The sequence below is a fragment of the Salarias fasciatus genome, chromosome 5, assembly GCF_902148845.1.
Source record: "Salarias fasciatus chromosome 5, fSalaFa1.1, whole genome shotgun sequence".
Classification (NCBI taxonomy): domain Eukaryota; kingdom Metazoa; phylum Chordata; class Actinopteri; order Blenniiformes; family Blenniidae; genus Salarias; species Salarias fasciatus.
The window spans coordinates 5,230,712-5,256,218 of record NC_043749.1 but is presented as its reverse complement, the minus strand read 5'-3'; the positions used below and the strand labels follow the sequence as shown (position 1 = coordinate 5,256,218).

At 43.5% G+C, this 25,507-nt stretch overlaps 2 protein-coding genes across 2 annotated transcripts in view; both read right to left on the bottom strand.

Moving 5' to 3' along the window:
* LOC115387979 (monocarboxylate transporter 2-like) overlaps positions 1-9,890 on the bottom strand; it is a 48,897-nt gene extending 39,007 nt beyond the window's left edge. The window contains exons 1-4 of the mRNA XM_030090887.1: positions 9,793-9,890; positions 9,467-9,687; positions 4,352-4,495; positions 1,966-2,766 (exon numbers count right to left, since the gene is read on the bottom strand). Coding sequence (XP_029946747.1) covers positions 1,966-2,766; positions 4,352-4,495; positions 9,467-9,687; positions 9,793-9,890 — 1,264 coding nt within the window. The remainder of the gene's footprint in view (positions 1-1,965; positions 2,767-4,351; positions 4,496-9,466; positions 9,688-9,792) is intronic.
* Positions 9,891-13,452: 3,562 nt separating this feature from the next.
* kbtbd8 (kelch repeat and BTB (POZ) domain containing 8) lies at positions 13,453-23,150 on the bottom strand. Its single transcript, XM_030092355.1, has 5 exons — positions 23,130-23,150; positions 20,483-20,690; positions 19,164-19,470; positions 17,565-18,384; positions 13,453-16,606 (listed from the first exon to the last, which is right to left on the bottom strand). Exons 1-5 carry the CDS (start codon positions 23,143-23,145, stop codon positions 16,143-16,145), a joined length of 1,815 nt encoding a protein of 604 aa, XP_029948215.1. The 5' UTR covers positions 23,146-23,150; the 3' UTR covers positions 13,453-16,142.
* Between the last annotated feature and the right edge of the window lie 2,357 nt (positions 23,151-25,507).

Here is a 25,507-nt window from a genome sequence, read left to right as displayed (position 1 = left end):
GAAAAGTGACAAATGTGGTTTAGATCAGATTTAAGCCGCCGGGTTTTCCAGAGTCTTAAGCGCACCTCGGCCCGGCGTACCGTACCCCCCCCCCCCTCCATTCCCTCCAGACACGGATCGATGGGCCAGTGCCGCCGACTTTCTCTTCCTCTCTCTCAGTGTCTGCATGTACTGTCGGTGCGCAACGTCTTATGGAATCAATCAGAGGTCGGTGCCTCTGCTCTGGATCACGGTCCTTAAAAATCCCCCCTTGTCTTTACCAAGTTGTCAAACCACCTTCAGGCTTCATTTTATTATCATCCGCTCATTCAGATTGACTTGATTCTGCTGCATCAAAAGCAACTATACAACTTAGCAGGTGATGGTATCTGCTTGTGTACCCGCCCCCTTCGCTTTCGGGTCATTTCCACTCGTCTCAATGCAGACTGCGTTATCTGATTGATAGCAGTCATCTGGCGCCTGTACTCAGATGACCATCACCCTCATTAAGACGGCCCGTGATTGGCCGAACAGTAATTAAGTCCATCTGGCATCGTCACCTCGCAATTTCATAATGTATTCGCAGCCTAATTATGGCCCAGGTACAGCGCTTTAATGACGGGAGTTTGAACTGAGCGTCATTAAACACCCCGAGCAAAAGGCTAATTACACACACTTACCTCACTTCCTCCTAATTGGTCTGACCCCGAGGTTCTGGTGGGGTGGGGGGTGGGGGTGGGAGGTGGGGGTGTTGGGGGGGGGGGGGGCAGGAACAAGTACAGAGGGGCAACTTAACGATTGTGCCCTCTGGAGGAGAATGTTAGATGTGCAGAGAGGCACTTATTTACGCCTGCCCATCAAATGAGCGCCTCAGAACAGGGTCGCAGGACGAGGACACAACTTCCTGTCTCACTGAAAGTCAGGCTGAAAGCAAAGAGCAACGTTCTCAAAGCAGAGACGCTTAGAGTCCACCAGATGCTTCAAATATAGTGGAGATGGATTTCTTGTTGACATTTTTTTATATAAAGACACCTATTTTAAGGTCACCTGGGGAACAAAACTTTCTGCTCACAGTTGGAAGCTTTTATTTTGAAATTTACTCAGTCTATATACTGATATTTTGAATTATACATTACATTGAAGTTTCGGTTTCTCAAGTCTGTATAAATGGCATTTATTGATCTTTAAGGCAGATTTGTCAAATTTAGTCGTAAAGTCAGGGTATAATTTTGACTTGCTAGACAGTATTTTTATATCGCCCCCTCAACTGTGGACAAATCTTGTCTCTTTAGTTTTGTGTCCCTGCGTAAGAGCTATGTTTAGAGACCAGCGCTTATAAAAGAGAGAGAGAGAGAGAGAGAGAGAGAGAGAGAGAGAGAGGACATTCAGCTTTTTGTGCAGCACTGAATAACACTGACAACCGTTTTCTTGTTTCTCTTTGAAAGCCACACTGATCAGCAGAGATCCAGCTGTCTTACAGTAGCAACACTCGAACACTCGAGGAAGCCAAAGACCTCCGCCGCTGCGTGATTCACAGGCTGTGACTCAGATAAACACAAATAAAAACACTGTTCAATCTGCTTCGTTGTTTGCAAAGCAGTGCGCTTCAGCCTGGTTATTTATTTCTACGTTGCTTTCCCCGTCCCAAGTGTGCAAAGTGCGTCTGGGTAAATCTGCGTCGTTCACTTGTGCTCTTGGCATTAATTTAACAGGAAGCTGTATAAAAGCAAGCTGACAGCAAACACTTGTTCTTGTCTAAGTGGGAGAGAGAAAAGAGTACGAGAACTGTACAAATATTGTGATTGTTTGTGCGCGGCTCAACAGATCCAACAAGCACGGAGTAGATAAACACCGAGGAGTGTTTACTGAGCGGTGTGCTTGTCTGCGGGCTGCACTGAGTCGGCCGTGTGTGAATGAACTGTGTGTGTGTGTGTGTGTGTGTGTGTGTGTGTGTGTGTGTGTGTGTGCGTGTGTGTGTGTGTGTACCTGCAGCGGGCGGCCCCAGCAGCATGGGAAAGCACTCGATGATGGTGACCAGTCCCACCGCGCTGGGGAACCGCCGACTCCCCATCAGATCCATGAGGCACTCGAAGATCAGGGCGAACACCATGCCGAAGCCCACGCCGAAAAAGATGGCGTACGCCACCAGGAGGGGGTAGGTGTCCATCAGCGGGCACAGCAGGTGGCAGGTACCGTTGAAGACCATCGCGAAGCTGAAGAAGTACTGGATTCGGGGCCGGATCCACTTGCTGTTGGCCACCAGGCCGGTGCCGGGCCGGACGAACATGTCCACAAAGCCCATGATGGACAGCAGGTAGGCTGCCGAGTACTCGTCCACGCGTTTGTGAACGGCGTAGGCCGACAGGAACACAATGGGAGCGTACGCGCCAAAGATGTACAGCACGTTTCCGATCAGGTAGATGACAAAGCCTCGGTCGTTGAAGAAAGACAGATCCAGGAAGCCCTTGGCCTTGGCCATGCAGCCTTGCTTCGGATCGGCGCTGCTCGATCTGGACGGCTCCTCTTCTTTCTGTGGCTGCTTGCGAAGTGCGACGACGGGCCTCATCAGGGCTCCAGCCACGCAGCAGTGCAGCATCATCCCGCCGAGGATGAGCAGACTGCCTCTCCAGCCGAACCATCCCAGCAGGTACTGGTTGAGCGGAGCCAGTAAGCAGAGGAACACCGGGCTGCCGGCCATGGCCAGCCCGTTGGCCAACGGACGCCTGGCGAGGAAGTACTTGCTGATGATGGTGAGCGACGCATTCAGGTTTAAGCAGAGTCCACAACCTTATCAAAAAAAAAAAAAAAAAAAGACGAAAAAGAAAAAATATAACTTTGTAAGAAATCCCTCGTGAACTTAGACTGCAAAGTGTACTTAATAAATTAAATTAAGGCCGACTCAGTTTGGTGCTCATTAAAGTTCCATTTCATTTCATTTTTGCCAGCTAAAATCTTATTACTGAATGCTGGAATTATTTCAGAAATAATTTCTCCATTCAAGTAGAAATAGATTAGGGAGCCTGGGTAATATGTTCACTCTCTAGCCTTTCTACCCAGAAAAATTTAATTTAATAGCACCTTATTTTGAGGAAGATGAAGAGCTACAGCTCGACGGTTAGGCTGCCGTTTTATCCGTCCAGTCTGCCTCCCTGCATGCAGGGAGAAGCCAAACAAGAGGGCCTTCGATAACTAATGATACAGACGCAACTTTTCATATGGAATTTATGCAAATACAACATGTTTGAGTGCCATTATTGTTACTAAGCTCTACAGTGGAAATATTAAAGTAAAAGAGCACTGAGGGATTAAAAGTTTAATGACTGACCTTTATTCAGTCAACAGAGGGTCAAGATCACTTATTTGTCTTGCTTATTTTCTGGTTTAATTTATAAACCAAAGTTCACACCAACCACCAATGTCTCTGGAGTACTACTCTTTATGGGGCAAGTGAGCCATTTTTTGGTCATTTTTTTCTTTGTGCTCCTCTTGAACTCTTAATTGCAGATTGCAGTCGATCATATAAATATTTAATAAAACATCAAGCCAAAGCTTGAGATAAAAACTGCTGTTTGCTTTGCCCTCCTTGCTCTGGAAACGCAAGTTCACATGAGTGAAACTCCCAAAATAAAAATAGAAATCAAACTTTCATAAATGCAACGCACTGGACAAAAATCTAGCTTTTGCATCATTTCTGATAAATCCTATTTAGGATACTTTAGTGCAAATGATACAATATACAGGAAAACAGAAGTCCTGAATGGCACAAAAGTGACAAAAGTCTGAGGTTTGGTATTCCTGTAGCGGCACACGCTGGAGTTCATACTGGTGGAAAGAAGAAAACTTCAAAACAAGATGAGTCTCAAAGCCTTTCACTACTTTGGGTTCAGGTTCCAGCGACTGGTTCTCTGCATGGACAGGTATTTATGGAGCCCACAGATGTCCACACGCCTGCCAGGTAGCACTGCCTGATGCCCCGGTGTGGGTGTGCCGGGTCACAGGGGAGCCGAGCGGGACACACACACATTGCCCTCGGGCGCCACACACGGCCCGGCCACTCGACGGGCCCATTAATCCTTGGCGGGGGGGGGCACTTGGCAGGGTAATGAGCCTCACAGGGCGGCGCGGTGCCCCCATGTGACAACCATGATTGGAGCCTCCGGGAGAGTACAGAGGGCCACGGAAGACCGTGCTCTCTGGGATCAGGGACGCCTCTGTCTTAATTACCGTCCTGGTTCTGGTCCCGGCGGTGCTCTCACGGCGCCCCGGGAGCCCGGGCAGTTGCCCCGGCTCCCTGATAAACACCACAGGCGGGCTGAAGCCATTCAGACAAGAGTGTCACATACACTGAAAAACACGGTGAAGGATACCGTACCTCCAATTACGCCGATGCAGAAGTAGAGATAAACGATGGAGTTCCCAAATGACGCCGTTACCATGGAAACCGCACACATCAATCCGCCCGTTATGACCACCGGCCGGCTTCCGAAGCGATTGACCAACATGCTGCTCACTGGGCCTGCAAAAAACAACAAAAACATGACGACAAATACAGACGAGTACTTCACAGCATGACCTGTTTGAGCACCAAATCCACCCGCCTCCTACAGGTAGGTCATACAAGTTTAAACCAAGGGCGACGTGACACTGGGCAAAACGCGGCGTGATGGAAAACCTCCACAAACCCGCATCGGCCGCAAAGCAACTCATTCCACTTACCCTGAGAATGTAAAACACTACACGCAGTGATCAATCAGCAATTAAACAGCCTTTAATATGCTGTCACCCTTCCCTTCATCAGTGGCCTTGCCTGAAAGAGTCACATTGCACCAGCAGTTCAGAAGTCAAGAAAACTTTGGTATGCATATGAAGGGGAACTGTTCCACAAGGTTTTGAATGAACTGTACAGAGAATAAAAACAGCTTCTCAAAGTATGGCCGTTTAAAAAAAAAATGTAAAAAATCCAAATGAAAATTGAGAGGATGAAACCAACAAGGATTTAGAGTAAACGAAAAGGTTGCAATATTCTTTTAACAGCTTATGATCATCTTATAGATGAAAGGATTGTTTGTTTCAGTCCTGTGAAGACTGCACAGACGAGTTTGAGAGTTGTGGTTCATATTTTTCTAAAGTTGCATCTTTCCACAGGCAGAGGCCCCTTAAAAATAAATGCGAGCCCCTGGGCTACGGGCCTGCTGGAGGCCGTTTGGTTTATGCCCTCTGACAACAATTCAATCTTTCACAATAGCTGAGTAGTAGCTTTATTACATTTTTAACCACGCTTGGGCCAACAGATTTATCTTGTGTCGGTCAGTTATATTGTTTTACTTCATGAATGGTGCTTCTGCAGGACGGGTGACTGCAGACCGAGGAGTCTGCTCAGCTGCACCGGTGTGTAGAAACTTTCAGTGATTTCAGTATCATTGGTGGGAATGCATGAGCTCAAGTGAACATGCAAGAATGTCGAGTGTTTTAATAAATATAGAAATGTCTTTGCCCTGTGAAATTTGTTTCATGTCTGCATTCTTTCTCTTAAAGGCAGAGCTGTCACAGTAAAGAAATATTTTTCTGAGCTGCATCATGTTACAACGGTTAAGTTTTCTGAAGACAATTCCCGGATTCGGACTTCTGGATCGGTGTGAGATGGACAGTATGCTACAAGCTTCATCAAAACCAACTTTCTTGTGAGGAGCAGAAATAACGCCAGTCTCGATATGCAGCTGGTATTAGGCCAAGTTTCTGACTGCAAGCTGAGATCTGCAGGGAAAGTCTGCAAACTGCACAACCGCTGCAACAGCGAAAAGTGACACTACACAAATCTCTAATGTCACTTCACAAAATAATCACTGGTCTCCTTCTGATCTTACTACAACACTCAGTTTGATATAAAGATTTTTTTTTCTAGCTTTTTCAAATCGTATCTGTCTCGACTGTTTCAGCGGTTTTGCATTTTGCCGTCAGTTCCTGCCTAATGGCTTCACTTTGTTTGACTTCACAGTAAAGTTTCAGGAAATCAGAGACAGGGCGAACCCCTTTTTTTTTTAATGGGTCTCCAGGAAACAGCATTTGGGAACATTGTCATTCATGTGACGTTGCTTTTGTGCGATATCAGAACTCTGAATAAATCAGCGCCTCCACGTGATTCATGTAGATAGAAGCAGGCTTTGCGTTGGCTGGACGTTCCAGGTCTAAAACAACAGGAAACACTGACTACTGATATCTACTAACATTTAAAATGTCATGTTCAAATACATCCATAAATCAGATTTTACCCGCTGTGCGCACAAACCAAATTGATGTTTATATCAAAGCTAAGCAAACTAAGGGGAAATCCTGTTTTTCTCCCTCAAAGGCTCATCCATGACTGCATCTACTGCACATGAGAGAAAAATCTCCATCCTGCTGTTTTCATGCAGTTAACCAGGTGGCGGCGGGGGTCAAAGATGGATCATCTATCTGGCTGTAGCCGCGCTGCGATCGGGCATCTCTCGTACTGCCACCATTTCCATTTCCATTATAAGTTTATCATGTGGACTTCTTGAGTCAGAGGTTTTCTGTGAAGGCTGTCATGTCTGTCCCACGGGGCCGTGGTGTCAGACCCCAGTGGGCTCAACCTTCCTCTGATATATTCCCCCTGTCTCTCTCCTCCACTGGGTGACATTGCTGAAGTCTTCCCAAGGACAATATGATAAAGTCCCGTGCCTGAGCCACAGAGAGGGGAATATTTCACCAGTCCGGCCTCCCCGAGTCGAGGGGAGGCGAGTCACACATCCCGCTGTCCGGTAACCTTGAAAGTAGCCGCCGATAAACTCATGCGAAGCTTCAACAACACTCGTTTAGTCACGTTCTGCGTCATCCACTGATGGCATAAATCCTTCAAGTGGACGACACGACACAAAGTGTGTTAAAGCACCGTGAAATCCCACAGCTTTGATGTAGGAATCCAGCTGCAACATCTGCTTTTCCAGACCCAAATCTTTAAATTTTATTTCATTGAGGACTTCTCCTGGTGACTTTGCCCAAAGCAGCACTTTGAGCGAATTCATAGACAAGAAAACTGAATTTATTCACACATGCAAATAACATCTGAACTGATGTAATTCTTGGACTGTGCATTTGTGATAAAAGAACACACCTAGAAGCAAAAACTGCTACTTAGTTTGTCAGTAATATTACTAATAATCGCGGTGGATGACACTAAGTGTCGTTACTTTTTATATATGAGAGCGTTGCGGGGGGAAAGCTTCAGCAGTAATAAATGACTCAATAGTCTCAGTCAGGTGAGTCACACATGCTGGCAGCATTCCTCTTATTAGGAAGCCTAACACTGTTTAAAGCAGGCACAGTCAATCATGTGAAGTCAATTTATCAATTATCTCAGTTTAAATGGGGCCAAAGCACAACCACACACCACTGCCAGAAACACAGACCTCTGATCTTACTGTTCAAGGATGTATATTCCCCTCTTTGGGATAAAAGTAGGATTTGTTTCTTTTTATTTTTGTCTACAGTGCTCAAAAAATAAATAAATGCATGCCACAACTGATATTAAACATATTGTACTGCCTGGTTGATGCTCTTTGAGGCCTGGTAGACGAGTTTAGATACAACTCTCTTGAGCGATTCATCCTCTGTGCTGATCTTTGGAGGATTACTTGGTGTTTTCGAGACCAGATTTGACAGGATACAATATAATTGAGTGGATCAGGGGCCGGGGAAAGAAAAACATCTCAATCTTTTTAACCTTCAGGCTGGTGTTTTCTGAGCAATACAAATCATTTCTATACTGGTGTAAAAGGTGCTGACTGCACAGCCTGAGCTGACCTGAAGGCAGAAGATCAGGACGCAGCCGGTTTGTTGATACGTCACGTCAGCAGATCAGAGCTTATCCCAGATGTCAAGTTATGGAAAAACAAATTCTATATTACTATAAAGAATTAGAGAAGGTGGGATTATCACATGGCCAACAAAAATATTGGTTTCCAACACTAAAATGTCCTTTGAAGCAAAGTTATTTACTATGAGTTAGGCCAGGGATGGGGAACTGGCGGCCCGCGGGCCTCATACGGCCCGCACCCTCCCTCCGTACGCCCTCCCCCCAATTAATTTTTGAGAAAGAAAAAATATGTTTTGCTGCACACATTGAGTTGCAATGACATAGTTTGGCCACCAGATGGCACGCTCTCCGCGTCTCCAGCCTCCACCAGCTGACGTCACACACCTGGCCTCCCAATGCACGTCGGGATAGTCACCGCCATGTTGGAGTGAAAACAAACATTCAGGCGTATGACGCTCTTTCACTATTGTAGAGGATTATGCGGCCAATTTTGGCCAGAGGAGAGCGTGAATAGATGGAAAATGACCACAAAACGGTAAGCAAATAAAACATGTTGTGTTTGGTGTGAACAGCTTTGAGATTTGGCGAAGAATGTGTGAGAAACATGCGATCTGAGGTGCTGCCTGTGAAATGTGATGAAATGTGATGATCGGTTTTCCGTTTGTTTTGCCACTGACGGGAGCTGGTCGGCTCAGAGAATATTCTGCCTGGTGTCATCTCAAAGTGTAGATTTTGTAGTTTTATATGATATCCAATACGTTGCGGTGGAGCAAACCAATCTTACGTTGTGTAGCGTTTTGTGTCTGGAGGTGCGGGTGAGGGGGGCGTGTCGAATTGTTGCATCTGGATTTTAAAGTTGCTATAAAACAAACACTCGGTCATCAAAGTGCAGCTGGAGCGTTCAGTTAGTGAGATTAAGGCTTTTTGTTTGAGACACAATTGAAAGAAATCACCCTCACAGCATTTTAGTCACTTTATACACTCGTTGAAGTGGAGCAGACGGCTGTTGGATCCGGTACAGGGTCCGTCGGGCCAAACGGGTTAAATGACTTCCGTGATGAGCAAGTCCATTTTGGCCTGGAGTTAGCAGATCTACGCACTAAATGTCCGCGTACTCCAGGTCGCGGGGTTCTTGAGCCTCAGCTGTGCATTGCTGGAACAGGTGGCTGGCATTAAGTACGGGTCCTGCTGCAGCCTGAAATCCGTAGTTTCTCCCGGTACCGGTCTTTGCGTGTTACGTCAAAATTATTCACTTGATCCGACAACACAGCAACATCCCTACTCTCCTTATCACTCCACTTTTTCAACGTTAAAGAACACCGAACGTGCACTAACCATTTACACGACAAAGTTTCACGTGGAAACATAATTTTTTATTTTGCTTCAGAAAATTTTCGTCTTCATAGGAAAACATTCTGAAAAGGTGTCTGTGTAAAACAATGAAGTTGGCGTGGCACGCCACTTGTTAGCAGCGTTGGTTTATTATGGAATGACAAAAATAAAACGCTATAAACATTACCAGTGATGAGAACAAGGACATTCATGTGGACAAAAAATATAATGGTTATAACAAGAGTAGTTTTCAGTAAAGATTTAACGGCATGAAGAAAACCGATGCGATTCCTCTTCATTCAATGTTCCAAATCGACTCACCTCCTGCGTACATCACAGCCAGCATGATGGAGGAAATCCACGCGATTTCACTGTAACTTGCTCCCAAGTCCTCCTGTATGGCCTTAAAGAAAATGGACAGCGCTTTGGGTGTGGAATACGCAAATCCAATGGATATGTGGGCCCCTAACACCACCATCCAGCCCCAGCCCCCATCCGGGGGCTTACAGCCCGACGTCTCAGCTGGAGCCGGGGACATGGCCCTGCAGAAGAGACACACAGGGGTGAGAGGCAACGCCAACGGAACAACTGTCCCAAAAATACATCTCTGGACATGATCTCAGACTTAGTGACATGTACACAATGACTGCACCAGAGAGGGTTCTGGTGTCGGCTCCAGGAGAATGAACTCATTCATGAAATAGGTCAGTCCTTTGTGTTTCACCAGGTCGGTACAGAGCCGCATTCTGAGGCCCCCACAGCCAAACAGAGGCCCTGAAGAACCTCAAGAACCAGGAAGGACTTCACCAAGCAAATCTTATCACTTCTGGAAGCTCCAAACAGGAAATTGGTGTTAATTACATTATATGAGACGTAAATCTCATCCTCCGGAAGGGAGTCCTGTCTCTGGGAGCCACTGACAAACTTTTTAAAGTACAGCAAAGTAAAGAGAGTCCAAAGATGAAGGAGTTTATGAAAAGTTTATGATGTGGAGCTAAGAACCATATTCCTTAACAGACTTAATCATTTTCAAGAAGAAATGTCTTGCCAGGTTAGTAAATCTGTTGATGCTAGCGTTTACCAGGACTTCACATTAAAACAATCTGGGTAAATTTTTTCCAGAGTTTACCAGGATTTAAATTTAAACCAAAACCATAAAATGACGTGCAACTTTAAGCTTATTATAACTTTGAAAGATCAAACAAACCAAGTTGTGGAACGAGGTAATCATAAGCTTGGGCGTCAGGAGTTTACTATCCAATCGATCAGCATGTCCAAACCCAGAGCCTGCCAGCCTGACAAACACCAAGAGTCATCAAAATAAATCAAAATGTCTTCCGACAATCGAGAGCTGACCGAGGAAACGAAGCTTCCATGTTGAAGGTCTGCTTTTGTATGTTTTTCAGAATGAAAGAAAATGAAAGTTTTTCCATATTGTCACTGACAATATGGAAAATCACTGATCAGACAGAAAATCTAGTCTTTCTAGAAATCAATCCAGGAGTTCATAGTGAAAAAAAAAAAAAAAAAACTATCGACCACTGCCATAGTCCACCTCTATCAAAATGTTATCTTCCTTATCTGCAGCAGTACACACACCACCAACACAACACACACACGCTTACCAATCAGTTGGTTTGAAATTCAGATTCGTGACCACTGGTTCAAACTGTGGCTTCAGAAACACCAGAGTCACATCTTTTCACATGAGACTAGTTAAAGTTTTAAACTGAGATTTTTCCATCAAGGTCAATCAAAGAGTTACAAGCTGCGTTCAAGAGAGTCGAACAGTAACTTGTTTGGTAGAAGTCTAAGGTAGGGAACTCACTCGGTATTGTCAATGTTAAAGCATGAGCATTTAAAGTGATGGCTCTTAAGTGTGGGGCAAAGAAGACCTCAAACTCCTCACATCCTTCTCTTTTTGAAAAATGTTTTGAAGTCAATATTCAACTCAAAGCTGAAGTTTCCCCAACCAGATTCAACAAATCAACAAACTATGTAAGTGGGGAGGTTGTGTGAGATTTTACATCCAAAATCTTCCTCATTCTGAGCTCGTTCAGCAGTCCGAACAGAAACCTGATGTTCATTTTGATATTATTCGATGATAATCACACGTGGTTTCGTGACAGTGATATCCAGACACCATTTACATAATGCTGCAAGTGAAAATGTCATTTTGATTTTCCACTTCAGAAAGATTTTGCATCTACATGGCAACGTTTTGAAAACTATACACAGAAACTGCAGAAGTGCCACAGAAGATGTAACTAGCATGCCACACCACTAGTGTGTGCTGTTGATTGTTTTTGTAATGAAACCACATACATGAATGCAGGGAATGAAAAAATAAATAAACAATACCGGCATGGACAGACTGGTAAGTTGTACTGCTCTTCCAGCTGACTCTCAAATATAAAGCTATCAAGTCCCAAGAGATTATGGACTGGGAGTCGTTCCACCATGGAGGAAAATATTGTTGGTCTATTCGCACATGTGCAGGCAAACTATTTACAACAGATACAGTGCGCAAAATTGTGTTTTCCCATTTTCCATCAAGGCAGAGTTGAAGTGTTTTCAAAAAGCTGCATTTTCCCACATTTCTATGAAGATGGGCATGTTGTTATAGAAACAAAGATAAAATCAGGGAGTTTTCAAAAAGTTCCGTTTCCTCCCATTTTCACAGAGATGGGAGAGTTTTCAAAAAGTTCCACATTTGCAAATGTTTTCAAAGAGATATGTTTTCACTGGTTCCGAGCATCATTTTAGCATTTTGACTTGAAACCACTGTGGAGCATTCGGGGCCTAATAAGACACTGTCTTCAATTCAAGGAAACACTTGGTGACATTCTGACTTTATAAAAGTTAAAGCTTCGTCTGATGATCACAAACATACTATACACACAAAACACATTTTACAAAATGTTTTTAAAAAAATCACTAATGACACAGTGCATTCAAACAGATGAACAGTAAATGTAAAACTAATTGTTTAAAAATGGTTGTTTACTAGAAAGTGAAGCATGACTGTCAGAAAACACTGATGTTTAAGAGGATCCACTCAGGAGTCACGGGGTTTATGATCATGCTGCTGCTGCTGCTGCACATAAAGCCTTCAGCAGACTGAAGCAAACACTGCTTTAATTCACTGAACGCACAGTTTGTGTGCACGACAGTGCAGCAAGAACAGACAAAAAAGTATAAACTTTGTGAGAGGATGTCTTTAAATATGCAGATCCACGCGACAATAAACATGACGTTTCCTTGTTCCCACGCGGAGCCCCACGTGGAGTGGAAACGGAGGAAAAACAGGAGCTTTCATGGTTCTGCTGGAGGTTTGAGAGTCAGAGTTCATCCTACCTGTGCTTCAGCTCCTCCGCTTCTGCTTTGATCAAACTTTACTTCAGTGTTTCCTCCGTGTTGAGCGCGCGCCGCCCGCCCGTCCCCCATCTGACGCCACGTTGAGAGTCACGTGGTCCGCACGCAGCACGCGGGTGGGGGGGTTTGGGGAGGGGGGGGGGGAAGGCTGCGTCTCGCTTCTCTTCAGATCAGGACTCAAGTACAGTTAAAGTTCTGTGACTGTACTTGATTACTGGTAAAAGCACTGTGTTTAAGAAACAAGTTCAAAACTTTTTCTCCTCTTTCTGATAAAAAATTGTCACTAATGCTTGATCATTAAAAAAAAAAATCAATTATTACTTTATTACCACATTTAATTGAAACAATTTCAATCAACAGCATTCTTCAGGTCACCCTGATGATCTGTAACAATGTGATATTTTTATGCATTTTAATCTGAACAAAGTAAATGGAACAAATATAGAAAAGTGCCTTGCATATGTATCCTCAAAAAATGAATACAATGACTGTCAATCACTATACCTCTATTATTGAAACAAACCGCACAAAACCACAAATAATCTTATTTCCCAGAAATGCAGTTTTGCCCATGCATTATTACATTACCTGCTGAAGCAATACGATTTTAAAGGATTTTTTTTCCATGCTGTTTTTAAGAAAAAAAAGTTTACAATAATGGCTCCGCCATCTAAAAAGTTACCTTATGGGCTCATTAGGCAAGTTTATCTATAGAGCACCATTAATTACATTAGGAAGTCCAGTTTCCCACCAAGCCATTGCAGGCAATGTGAATTATGAAAGTTTTGTCTTGGTGGTCCTTTACTGTACACGACAGTGCTCTACAACAAAAACTACTTGGAAAGAAAAAACACTCATCTTCCCTCATCACTGATAAAGTCTGTATAAATGTGACTAAACCAATGAGCATGAAGAAAAAAAACCCATCACAATTAATCAACAAATTACACTTTTATTCATTTTATTTTCAAATTATGTGCAATGTGAATTTCACAGTTGAGCTCAACAACCACAAAAACCTGAAACCCAAAACGGACAAACCAGCAAAGTAAAAGTGAAGGAAGAAATGAAGACACACACACACACACACACACACAATGGAATAGCACCCATAGGTAATGCAGGTAATGCATGAGGACGATCCGGACGAGCCGAACACGGAGCAGGTTAGTTTTTTTTAATTTATTTTATCTAGCTTGTTGTAGTATGTGACTGGTGTTTGAAAAATAAAAAAAAAATATGTAACAATGGAGTTACTTATCTGTCATGCTTTTGTTTCAGTGAGATGATGCAAAGAAAAATACTAAAGGTATAACGAGGGGGGGAGGAGGGGAGGAGAGAAAAACTGAATCACTCGTGCAGTAATCGCAGGATTACTCTACATAACTAAAAAAAAAAAATACATAAAGAAAATATAAACAGCCACTGGAGACAAAAAAAAAAGAAATCACATCTATTTTTTTTTTCAAGTTATAAAAGAAACTGAAGATAAGTTTACAAAACTGTGCAAGTACAGCAAACCTATAGTACAGTATATTACACATAACAAAAGAAAATCTTAAATACAGTACTGTGTATCAGTAGAAATCCTGAGAGTTCTCCGTTCCTGGTTCTCGAATGGCCGTCTGGAGACATGTGGGTGAAGCTCAGACCCTCTAAGACCCCTCGATTCGGGACTTTTTTTCTTTTCTTTCCGGGGGGGTTGCATTGTTCAAGCCAGGTTCTAGTCAGTCAACAGTGGATCTTCTCTTGGAGAAGTTAAGATTCTCAAGTGCTAATTGAACTCCTCGACTGGGAAAAACTTTAGATGATTGCTCTATAGGTACTAAAAACTCTCACGTACTTAAGAGGGGCACTCATTGTGTTAAGATAAAATTAAAAAAAAAAAAGGGAAATGTGTAGTGCAATGATGACACAGGAACCTGCATGAGGAAACTGACGGCACCGAAAATGTCTCACGCCACGCCGAGGTGGGATTCTTCTGTACAAGATTGTCAAAAAAAAAAAACAAACAAAAAAACAAAAGCAGCACCAACAGTCTGTGTCCTCTTGTGGGATGGCGTGGTAAAAGACGGATTCATGGCCGCTGAAGGGTGCCTTGGTTAAAGTTGCAGTGCAACGCCGAGTAAGACTTTACAGGCGCTCCTCGTCGGGGCAGGGCGGGGCAGGGCGGGGAGGAGGGACCCAGGTTTGATTCTCTTTGCCACAGGCACATTGGCATCGCGAATGGTCTGCACTAACATGACACCCCCAAGCCTGCACCCCAGCAAACAGCCAGACAATCATTATTGGTACGACTGCGATTCTCACCAGCAGACACGAGCACAACAAACAATTAATGCACTTTTACTAAGGTTATACAAAGTCATATAGCCTAATCACAGTTCAATGATTTATTGCTACCACAAAATTCCTTTTTTTTTTCTCTCTCTCTTAATGTCCACAACATCTAGAAGAAGCCCTCAAATGCTGTATTTTGGCATTTAAGAGGAAGGCTTTTCTCAAATGATTGGATGATGTCCAAGAAAACAAAAAACAAAAACAACAACTGAGCGACACGACAGCCTGAAATGTCCCTTTGCTCCTAATCGTCATATATCTACGTTTTTTTGAGGTAAACCTGTTAGTTGGTCTGAACTTGCCACGTAGTGTTGCCATGAATTTGACTCCGTCCTTATTTCTCCAATGTGGAGAGAGAATATTCAAAGACTTCCCTTAAGGTTTTCTTCACGTGCGACACAAAAAAAAAAAAAAAAATGAAAAGGAAGAAGAAGAAACGGATGCCGACTCGGCGCGGGGGGAGGCGGGACTCTCCCCTGCTCACCTGGAATCTCCAAACACAACTTGCAAGTAGCTCAGAAGCTGCACGTATTGAATAGTTTTGACACACCGACGCTTGCGGAGGAGAAAAGGAAAGGATGGAGGGAGGGGCGTAAAAATATCATACCAGCTTTAAAAATACTAACGCACGCCTCGAAAGTATAACTTGTCTACAAAATAAGCTAAACACGGAATAGAAAAACACACATACACACACAAACCTCAGAGCCTGCGACCTACTAGTGAGCTAAGGTACTCCTCTTACCCGTATGAATATATAGTTTATATTGTCATTTATATGTGTGTATATAGAGATTTTTTTTTTTTTCACTTTATGCTGACACATAGCATCCATATTTCCAGAGGGCTCCTTCACCGGGCCGGCCACCCTCACATTGCATGCTTAACATCTGTAAAAATCCATACCTAGTCATGTATCTCAAACAAAAAAAAAGAAAAAAAAAAGTCAAAAATAGAACAACATGGCTCAACAACAAGCAAAGAAATAGGATAATTGCACTTATGATTCATTGTACGGTTTTTTTTAAACAAGCCTCAGTGTGGGTTGTTGGTGCTGTGTGGGGAGACACAAAAACAAAGGGGGGGGGGGAGAAAAAACAAATACTGCAATCTTTAAAAGCACCCCCGTTTTGATCGTGTTAAACCAAAAGCAAAACGACTTAAGACTTAAAACCAGAAATGGTCCGTGTGGTGCAAACCCGAGGCAACGCCGGGCACGGGGCAGGGCGGGGCCGCGCCGCTGCCTCCGCCTCGCCGCCGCCGCACCGCCCCTCCGGCTGCCTCAGAGCACTTTCTGGAGACACTGCGGGTAAAGTTTGGCCACCACGCACTCGAAGTGGCGGCCCAGGTCCCAGAGGCGGTCGGGCGTCTCGTACACTTTGGTCCATGCGTCCGCCTCGTCGTCGTACTGGTACAGGGAGTTCTTGCGGCTGGTGCGGAACACGTGTTCCTCCACCACGACCTGCGTGGCTCGCACGAACAGGTGCAGCTTGCCCTGCAGCAGCATGGCCTTGATGTACGGGCTGGTGGCCTGGTCGAAGGGGAGCTCTCGCCTGCGGCTCCACGTGTTCTTCTCGATGTCGTACACCTCCACCGTGAAGGTGCGCTGGTGGTTCCTGCAGATGCCGGCGATGTAGTAGATGCAGTTCTTGTAGAGGGCGGCTAAGCCTTGACTCCGGGTGACGTACATCGGGGCCAGGTGGCTCCAGTAGTCCTTACGGGGGTCGTAGCAGAAGAAATATTCACCTGTGGAAACAGGAAACACGTCAACAGTTCGGAAATTTGAAATTTCATCAACACAACATAAACCACAGTTCTTTTACAAATAAAAAAACTTTATACTATGTAAGTTACATTTTAGTTCAGGAGCAATGTACATTAAAAACGTCATTTCACGGATGATTCTGGTGTCAAATACAGGGACATGTCCTAAAAACTGTGATGTTTACCAGCAGAAACTGATTTAGGGAAAATTGTTTGCGTTTTTTTTTAACCACGCACTTTTTTTCACTCGTTGAATACATAAAGAAACCCTGGCCTCTCCTCTAGCGCCACCATCAGGTCAAACTTTTAGATTAAAATCTATCCTGAAATCGTTTCATCCAAATCTTCTCAAATCTGCAGACATGAATGGCCACTAGAGTATGAACCCTGTGGTTCTGATGCTGACACGAACTTTCCTGCAGCGCCACCATCAGGTTAACAATATTTCCAATCGAACAGCTTAAATGATCCTCTCCTTTTTTTTTTTTTTTGGGAGAGGATGGTGTCTGTTGGTGGTTGAATACTTCAGCAGCTGTGAATGCTGGGTTACACACACACACACACACAGACACACAGACACACACACACAGTGTCAGAAAGTTCTCATGAGAGTGTGGTTTCTCCTTCCCCCTGCCATGTATCAGCTCTACATCTGCAGTTTTGGGGATTTTAGGTGACACAGCTAAAACAGTTTAGGACCAAACTGACCCCAGAAAAACACAAGTGTGTGTTCAGTCAATATTAAATAAAAAAAATCATGAAATACGAAGCAAAAAAAAAAAAAAAAATAAAAAAGAGGTCAACTATTATTTTTTGAATGTCAAATATTGAATATGGTCAAATTGACATCGGACGCTAGAAACTATCAAACTATCGAACTAGCCTAAAAGCCACGCTGTCATTTACAGATGGAAATACTTCATGTGCCGCAGGAACTCACCTTGGAGAACATAGATGCGGTCTCTGTACTCCAGAGCGCTGTGGAACTCCATGGCCACCGGCATGGGAGTGACCGCCGTCCAGCAGTTGTCCCTGGCGTCGTAGCACTCCACGGATTTCAGCGCGTTGCGGCCGTCGCCTTCGTAGACGCGGCCTCCCAGTGCAAAAAGCTTCCCGCAGCAGTGCACGAGCCGGCAGCCGATGCGGGCCCTCAGCAGCGGCGCCCGCGGGAGCCATCGGTTCCCCGCGTGCTCGTACTGCCAGAAGTCACTCTCCGCCCGGTGGTCTATGCACACCTCGCTGTTGCTGGGTCGGTACCCGCCGGCGATGTAGATGTCGTTCTCCGGCGACACCAGGATGCCGACCTCCCGCAGGTCGTTGGGGGGCTTGCACAGCTTGAAGACCCTCCCGGCGGCCGTGTCCAGGCAAGGCACCGTCTGCTTCTTACCTGAGTGTTTATGAGCAGCGTCGAAGCAGATGATCATCTCGGAAGCCGTCATGCCCAGGCGCTGCGGGCAGCCCATGGCGCCGGGCAGCTGGGCCTTGACCTCGTCGGGGTCTTTGGACAGGGACAGGGCGCAGGCGAAGGGCGCCGGTATCCGGCTGAAGAAGGCCTCTTCCAGTAAAGGCAGGCGGATGCATTGGGAGAACACCTCGGCGAGGTGGGCCTCGCGGCCCGACAGGTCGTGCTCCAGCCAGCGGACGATGCTCTCGTAGACGTGCTCCTCCTTCTCCACGTTGAGGTCGTCGCTGTTTAAGATGCTGACCAGCTGCTCCTTGGTCATGTGGAGGAACTCCTGCTCCTGAGAGACACACAGGAACTGGACAGAAACACAAAGCAGGTCAGGGTTTATCAGGCGAACACAGACACAACCAGGAAAAGCTGCTTGAAACTGGAACCAAGTCACTTAAACATTCTCAAGCAGACTGGAATCTCTAAACTAGAAACTCTGTGTAAAATCTTTGTGTACAGAACAAAGTCTTTTTTTGCTCATCACATTCTTTCACTTTCCCGTCTCCTCACCTCCTTTTCCACAGACCACAGTGGTTCAACTTGAAGAAATACATAAATCAAAATAGCTATGATCAAGAAAAAAGGTGGTCAAAAGATATAATCCAGTGGAAGTTAAGAAAAAAAAACTTTACTACAAATAATCTGACATCTAAAAAGTAAACGTACAGCAGTGTTAATTGATCTAGACAATTTTGTATTAAATCCAACAAAGCTACATGATCTTACACAGAAGAGCTTAGAAAGAGGACATCCAGGAGATAAGGAACAATTCATTAAGAAACAAAAAAACCAACTCCATGTTGCTTTGTATTTAATAAAGCCACTTTGCTGGTCAATAAACAAAGAAATGATAAATATAGGACCAGGAAAAGTGTTGGCATTAGTCAATCATTAGTTCTAAAAGGAACAAATTGAGATCCGTTTCAAAATGCTTTTAAAGCACCTTTTAACGAACATGCTTTGGGGGGAAAAAAACCCCCAGAAACAAACCAAAAAAAAAAAAAAACCCAACCCAGACTGTAATTATTTGGAAGCAGACCCTTTATCTAACTTTCCAAACTTGATGTCAATCCTACACACACTGACCTTCTTGCGGATGTAATCCTGCGACCGCTCCCTCAGTTCCTGGTGTCCGTACGCGTCGGCGAACATGTACACCCCTATACAGTTCTGGGGGTCCAGCCTGCTGATCATGAACTGGGCACACTGGTCCTGGAGGGCGGGGATCTGGAAAATGCTGGCTGCGGTAAACAGGGCCTGGACGTTGGACTCGGAGAGCGTGACCCTGGACGTGTAGGCGTAGTCGAGGACGAGGTGCATGGACTCGGACTCCACGCCCACGATTCGGACCTCACGCTGGCTGCTCTCTGTAAGGCCGCTGGTGAACATGGACCTGGCACAGGAAACACAACGTCAAGGAAAATCTGAGCCCACCTCAGGGCCGCAGCGCGGCAGACGAGCCTACGAGAATGTGTTGATGAATGATATGCAGGGAAATATTACACTGTGTTGCATGTTCTGCATTCTACCTGCGATATACTGCCTAATTCATTTCAATAAATTCATTTATTGAGGGGAAACAGCTGCGAGAATAATCATCTGAAACACGGAGAAGCAGTTTTGATCGAGAATAAGATTCAAGAATAAAAAGGTTATTTAATGATGTATAGGAAGTAAAGGTTTTTAACAAACTTTTAAAAATCAATATTTCAATAGGAATGTGTCAAATGCACATTTGTGTGCATTTTGAAAAGAGCATTCATGCACGAAAAATCAAGAAAAGGACATTATTCAGTTCATGCACTCCTCTAAACATTTAACTGCAGTGCAGTGCAAATGTTTGACAGCACACTGGCACAACTGTTTTATGTCAGGGCGACACACCTGTGATTTTGATTGCATGAAAATTTAGAGCGGTTCGCTGAATGATGAATTAAATTTGTTAAATCATTCACCCACTGCGAGCTACAGGAAAGCACCTCATGAGCAATGAGAAAAATGCTGCAAAATCAATCAAAAAAATCATACATTTGATCATTTCCAACTTTAAATTCCAGAAATTTGAGGCGTAACTGGAAATGACATTGACTTCAAATGTGCTTAATTGACCTTAAGTTTTGGAAACGATCTTACAAATGAGGCCAGCAGGCTGACAGCAGCCCGTGTCTGATCTAAAAGACACAGACGGCAAAAAGTACAAGTTAAAAATACAGATTTCTCACAAGGAAACTAAATACGTCAATCTTGACTCACTAAACTAGACCAACTTTGGAATTCTTAAAATCCTTTAGCAAGTTTCCACAAGTAACGAATGTTTCTGTCCGTTGCTTTCTTCTTCACTTTGCCGTGTTTGCTTGTCTGTCTAGTTAAGGCGTCACTGTGAGCACATTTCAGATGTTTCCTACCTAAAATACGGGCTGATGGCAGCGAGAACATTTCGGTGGCAGGAGAAAGTCTTGCCGTGGTCCACTTCTACGACGATGTCTGTGAGCTGTGCTTCGTCGTACAAGGCTTTGAGCTGCTGGAGGATGTTACAGGCGTGAACAGCGTCTACCCCGTTGTAGTTGGAGGTCGGAGATGTCCCATTTTGTATTTGTAACAGCTTCCCTACCTCTAGAAAACACAGAGGGGGGAGGAATATAAAACAAGAGTCAGGTTTAAAAGTGGCGAAATTCAAAAATAAGTAAATTCTAGTTACAGAAGAAATCTGATTTACAAGGTGTACACACACTTCAATGTAAAGTCTGTTTATTTATACTGAGGGCTTCAAGTTCTCCCTGCACCCAACAGAAGCAGCAAGCAGGCTCATGCTCAAAGGAAATGACATGATTTCAGAACTACTGCTTTTTCACCCAAGGAGGAGAATGAATAAACAAGTCGCGTGTGAAACTATTCTAACACTCAGGAAGTAGTGTGCAGACACTGAAGGCATTTCAACCACATCGTACTAATTTTACATCTGCATGTTGAAGGTTATTGTCATTAAGTCCTCCTGATCATTGAGGATGACAGTATGAACATTTAATAAATAACATTCTCACAGGTCTACCTCCACATATACATATTGCTCTTGAGACATAATGTGTCAATTACTAAGAAAGCCTCATGTTTGCGCACACACAACATTATCAAGTCAAGTTGTAAAAAGTGCCCGAAATCCTTTTGACTGGCGGTTTGCAGTTTCGCTGTTTTCAGACGTCTCACATGAAGAGATCGATGTCAAACTCTGCAGACACCTGTTAATGACAACTGTTTCCAATCGGGTCAGGGACAATTGTGTGAATTGAGAAACTGAGGAAAGAGCAAAGGAGGAAATAATTTTGCCCCCAGAGAGGAAAGGTTAAAGGTCAGCTCTCATCTTAACTTCATACCACTCAAGCAAAAAAGAATTAAGCCAGAAATTTGGGTGCAATTCTAGACCTTAAATTCAACAACATTAAGACAATAACAAAATCAACGTACTATCATCTGAAAATTATTGCAAGGATTTCTCAGGCTCAGAATCTTGTTCATGCATTCATAATGAGTATGCTGGACTACTGAAACGGCATGTTTACAGGTCTCAGTAAAAAAAAAAAAGCATCACCCAGGACACTGAAGCTCATCCAAAAACCTAACCAACACAAAGAGGCTGGATCACATCACACCTGAGCTTCAATCCCTGCCCTTGCTGCCTGTGTGTCAGAGGATCCACTTTACAATCTGGCCTATAAAGCCTTGAAAGGTCTCAGGCACATCTCAGATTCAATTGTAAAATTTGAAACATCCAAAGCCCTGAGGTCTCTCGTGTTTCAGAGTCAGAAGAAACAAGGTGAAGCAGATTGTATAGTTCCTTCACTTCTCACCTGTGTAACAAACTTCCTGCTGACACACAATTCTTTTTAAATTAGGCCTTAAAAAGTATTGTACATACTTTATTACCTTCATCTTTAAGTTTGTACTGTGAATTTCTATGCCTTTCTTAATCACTGCTTATTTCCATGTAAAGCACTGAGAAATGCCATGTCTTGAGTGCTGATATAGGAATAAATCTGCAATGCCAATGTGGCTAGGCAGGCTATTGTTTAAGGAGTGGTTACTTTCCAGTCACAAGCATGTGGAAATCCCACCACTGGGGAAAATAACAACTCATTTGGGACTTACTATGTAGGTACATTAGTTACTAACAACATACCAATTCACTTGTGTACAATGCTGAGCACTTTCAGATTAATCAAGCAATAGACAACATAAACTGGTGAATCTAGAGGTGAGCATTCATGATAGTATCTCTGAATAAATACACTTCTGATCACACGTGTTTAAAGGCCACTTCAATAAACAGAAAGTGAACTTTTGAGGCTCCACAGTAGTCTCATAGTGCCAGCTGTTGAGGAGTAGAAACTTTCCCGACTTGAACCTCGTGTGGTGAGAAGCTAACTCACTGACAGGACAAAGACTAGCTCCGGATGAATAGAAAACTTCCCTCACGCCAGGTGGTAGCTAGCAGGCTAACAGCACATCTGACTGCCCAGTCCACCGACAACTCACCGTGGAGCAAACCAGAGAAACAAACTCAAAGGTTACAAACTGCAGGAGAAGATAGTTTAGCTGGTTGACGTGCAGGCTTAACTTTTAGCTGACAGCTAAGCGCCGAGCTAACGTTAGCAGGCTTTCTTTGACACAACATTACGAGATTTTAAGGAGCGATAAAAAGCTCAAATGTTTTAAGGAGAGACATTTTCATCCTGCGCGGACACACCGACACGCGAATCGGTGCTCAGACAGTTAGTTCAATATCAGCAGGCTTCAAAACAACTTGTCTTAACCTTCGTCTTCTGTCATAAACAAGTGTTTTTACAATCAGCTGTGGGTAGCGAGCTAACGTTAGCCACACAGCCGGGCTAACGACAACCAACAGTTTGGAGGAGTCATTTAAAGCCGCATGTCACGACTTCTTCAGTCCACCTGTGAGGCGACACTCGGCGGACATTTGAGCGCACGAACTACAACTTTAAAAGGCGTTATTTTGGTCTAATCCGGCCACGAAACATTTAAGATTTTTTTGCTAACCTCCACTGGCAGCCATTCTCTCCGGTCTGTCTCGGTGAGGAGCCCCGGAAACAAGGATCGGCCAATCAGAAGAGAGCCCCGCCGCTCTCAGCCAATCAGAGGCCGCACATCTCAAATAGGAAAAAGTTAATGTTGGATGGGTCAATTATACACACACACACACACACACACACACACACACACACACACACACACACACACAGACACACACACACACACACGCCACGAAAGATAATGCATTATAGATACGGTTTTAATAAGATAGTGATCCAGATATGTATGATCATGAATAAAAAAATAAAAAAATCTACACCTAAGAACACTTCACAAATGAAAACCATGTACATAAAAAAATTAAAATAATCTTTTTTATTGTTATTATTGGTGTCGAACACAATCCAGTATCCACTTCCACATCTCAATAAATATTCACAAAAATAGTATGTGTTATTGTTCATGTTGTCTATGTTATCCTGTGCAGCACACAGGGGGCTAGAGCCAATCCCAGCTGACTACAACCTCCACAGCCCACCAGTGCATCAAGGATATACATACACACATACCTAAGGCAATTTGGCAATATCAATTGACCTCAACTGCACATATTCAGACTGTGGAAGAAACCAGAGTCCCTGAAGAAAACCAACACATAACCAGGAAAGACATGCAAACACCACACAGTAAGCTCAAGTCAGGAATTGAACCCAGGTCTCCTCATTCAAATGAAAGAGTACAAACCACTTTCACACTATGAAGGTGAAGCAAAATTCAAAAAAAAAAAAAAGTATTAAAATCTCTACCATCATTACAGCGTTTGGACTATTCCAGAAAAAACTGTAAGGGAAAAAGTCTTTAATCTTTCAAGAGTTAGTAAATATGATACAATTTTGACACATTTGTGAACATCTTTTGAAATTATAAATGTGCAAGCACACGAAATAGGATTAAGGCCACCTAAAAATGCCCTAGGAATTTTATTCGGACTTCTTTTTCCTCTCATAAAATCGTGACATCAAATTTTTGCATAGAATTCTGAAAAGTTTTTTTTGTGTGTTTTTTTGGTTTGTTTTTTTAATTTCACTTTCCTTCATTTTTAATATTGTTACTTAAGCTCGGTTGATATCCTGATTACAGAAAACCTGTGTAATAGCTTGAAATATAAACAAATATATATTAGGTGACACACACAAGTCAGTGTCTGATGTTTATATCTTTACCACTCAAACTCACACACAGAAACACTTACAGTGTGTGTTGAATCTGTTAATTTGTCCACAATCACTTTGGAGGAATGTATTAGGGATTTTCCACCACCGTTAAATCCCCAAATATTTCTATAATTAGGTAGCTTTACTAATACTAAAAGTAGGGCTGCCCAGCAGTGATCAGTGCAATTACCTCAAACATACAAACTCCAGTAACCATTCCACTGTTAAACCCACCTAACTGCTACCACAATCCAAAAACATTTGTATGAACATCAAACCTCAGATGATGAAACAACACAAAAATTAACATTATTTCAGTTCTTGCCAGTCTTTGGAAATTACATTCTCATGTAATCCACCATCAGGTTTTACCAGTTTCTTACATAAATTCTTGCCTCGTAAACCAGCCCCGCCCACTCCTCATCCATATTTGGATTTTGGAGTTGGGCTCAATCTGGGTAGGAGCCCATAGAAGGGGATTTCACTCTGTCGTGAAACGGCCCAGCCAATCAGCGTTGCCGCTTTTTGTTTTCAATTTTTTTTGGCGAACTCCGGTGGCTGAACCGGAGTGACACCATCACTGCGTCTAGTGGAGATTACGGACTTTAACTTTAAGCATCGTCTGAAAGCTGCAATAAGTAAAGTTATAGCCAAAATACCAAGTATTACAACAATCAAGCAAGAGCAAGAGTCTGCGCTTGGTGAGTTTCTAACAGGAAAAGACGTTTTCACGTGTCTTTGCGTGTAGAGAAGCTAGAGCTAAAGAGCTAATGCTAACCCTTAGAGAAGCTAATGCATTTTGATGACGTATTTATTTTGAAGCGCTGATTGGCTGAAGTACGCTGTCAGTCAAAGGAGTAACCAACACTCCCTGCAAGAGGTTTCTATGGGCTCCTGTCCAGACTAAGCCCAACTCCAAATCCAAATGTGGATGAGGAGTGGGCGGGTCTGGTTTATGAGGCTACATTAATTCAGGTAGTTAAAAAAAATAAAATAGCTAATCAGCACTAATATGTCAAGAAAATACAATTTAAATTTTACTGGTTGAAAAATTAGATTGAGATTTCTCAGACTTCCCAGTTCAGTAACTCAGTCAGAGAACCACACATACTCACACATTACTGTGAGACAGATTGCTGTGATTAGCATCAACATAATATCAACATAAAT

Coding starts and splice junctions, on each gene's coding strand:
- kbtbd8 (XM_030092355.1), bottom strand. Junction 18,385..19,163: donor AGGATTACATCCGCAAGAAG/GTCAGTGTGTGT, acceptor GTTTCTGTCCAG/TTCCTGTGTGTCTCTCAGGA. Junction 16,607..17,564: donor CCGCATCTATGTTCTCCAAG/GTGAGTTCCTGC, acceptor CTGTTTCCACAG/GTGAATATTTCTTCTGCTAC.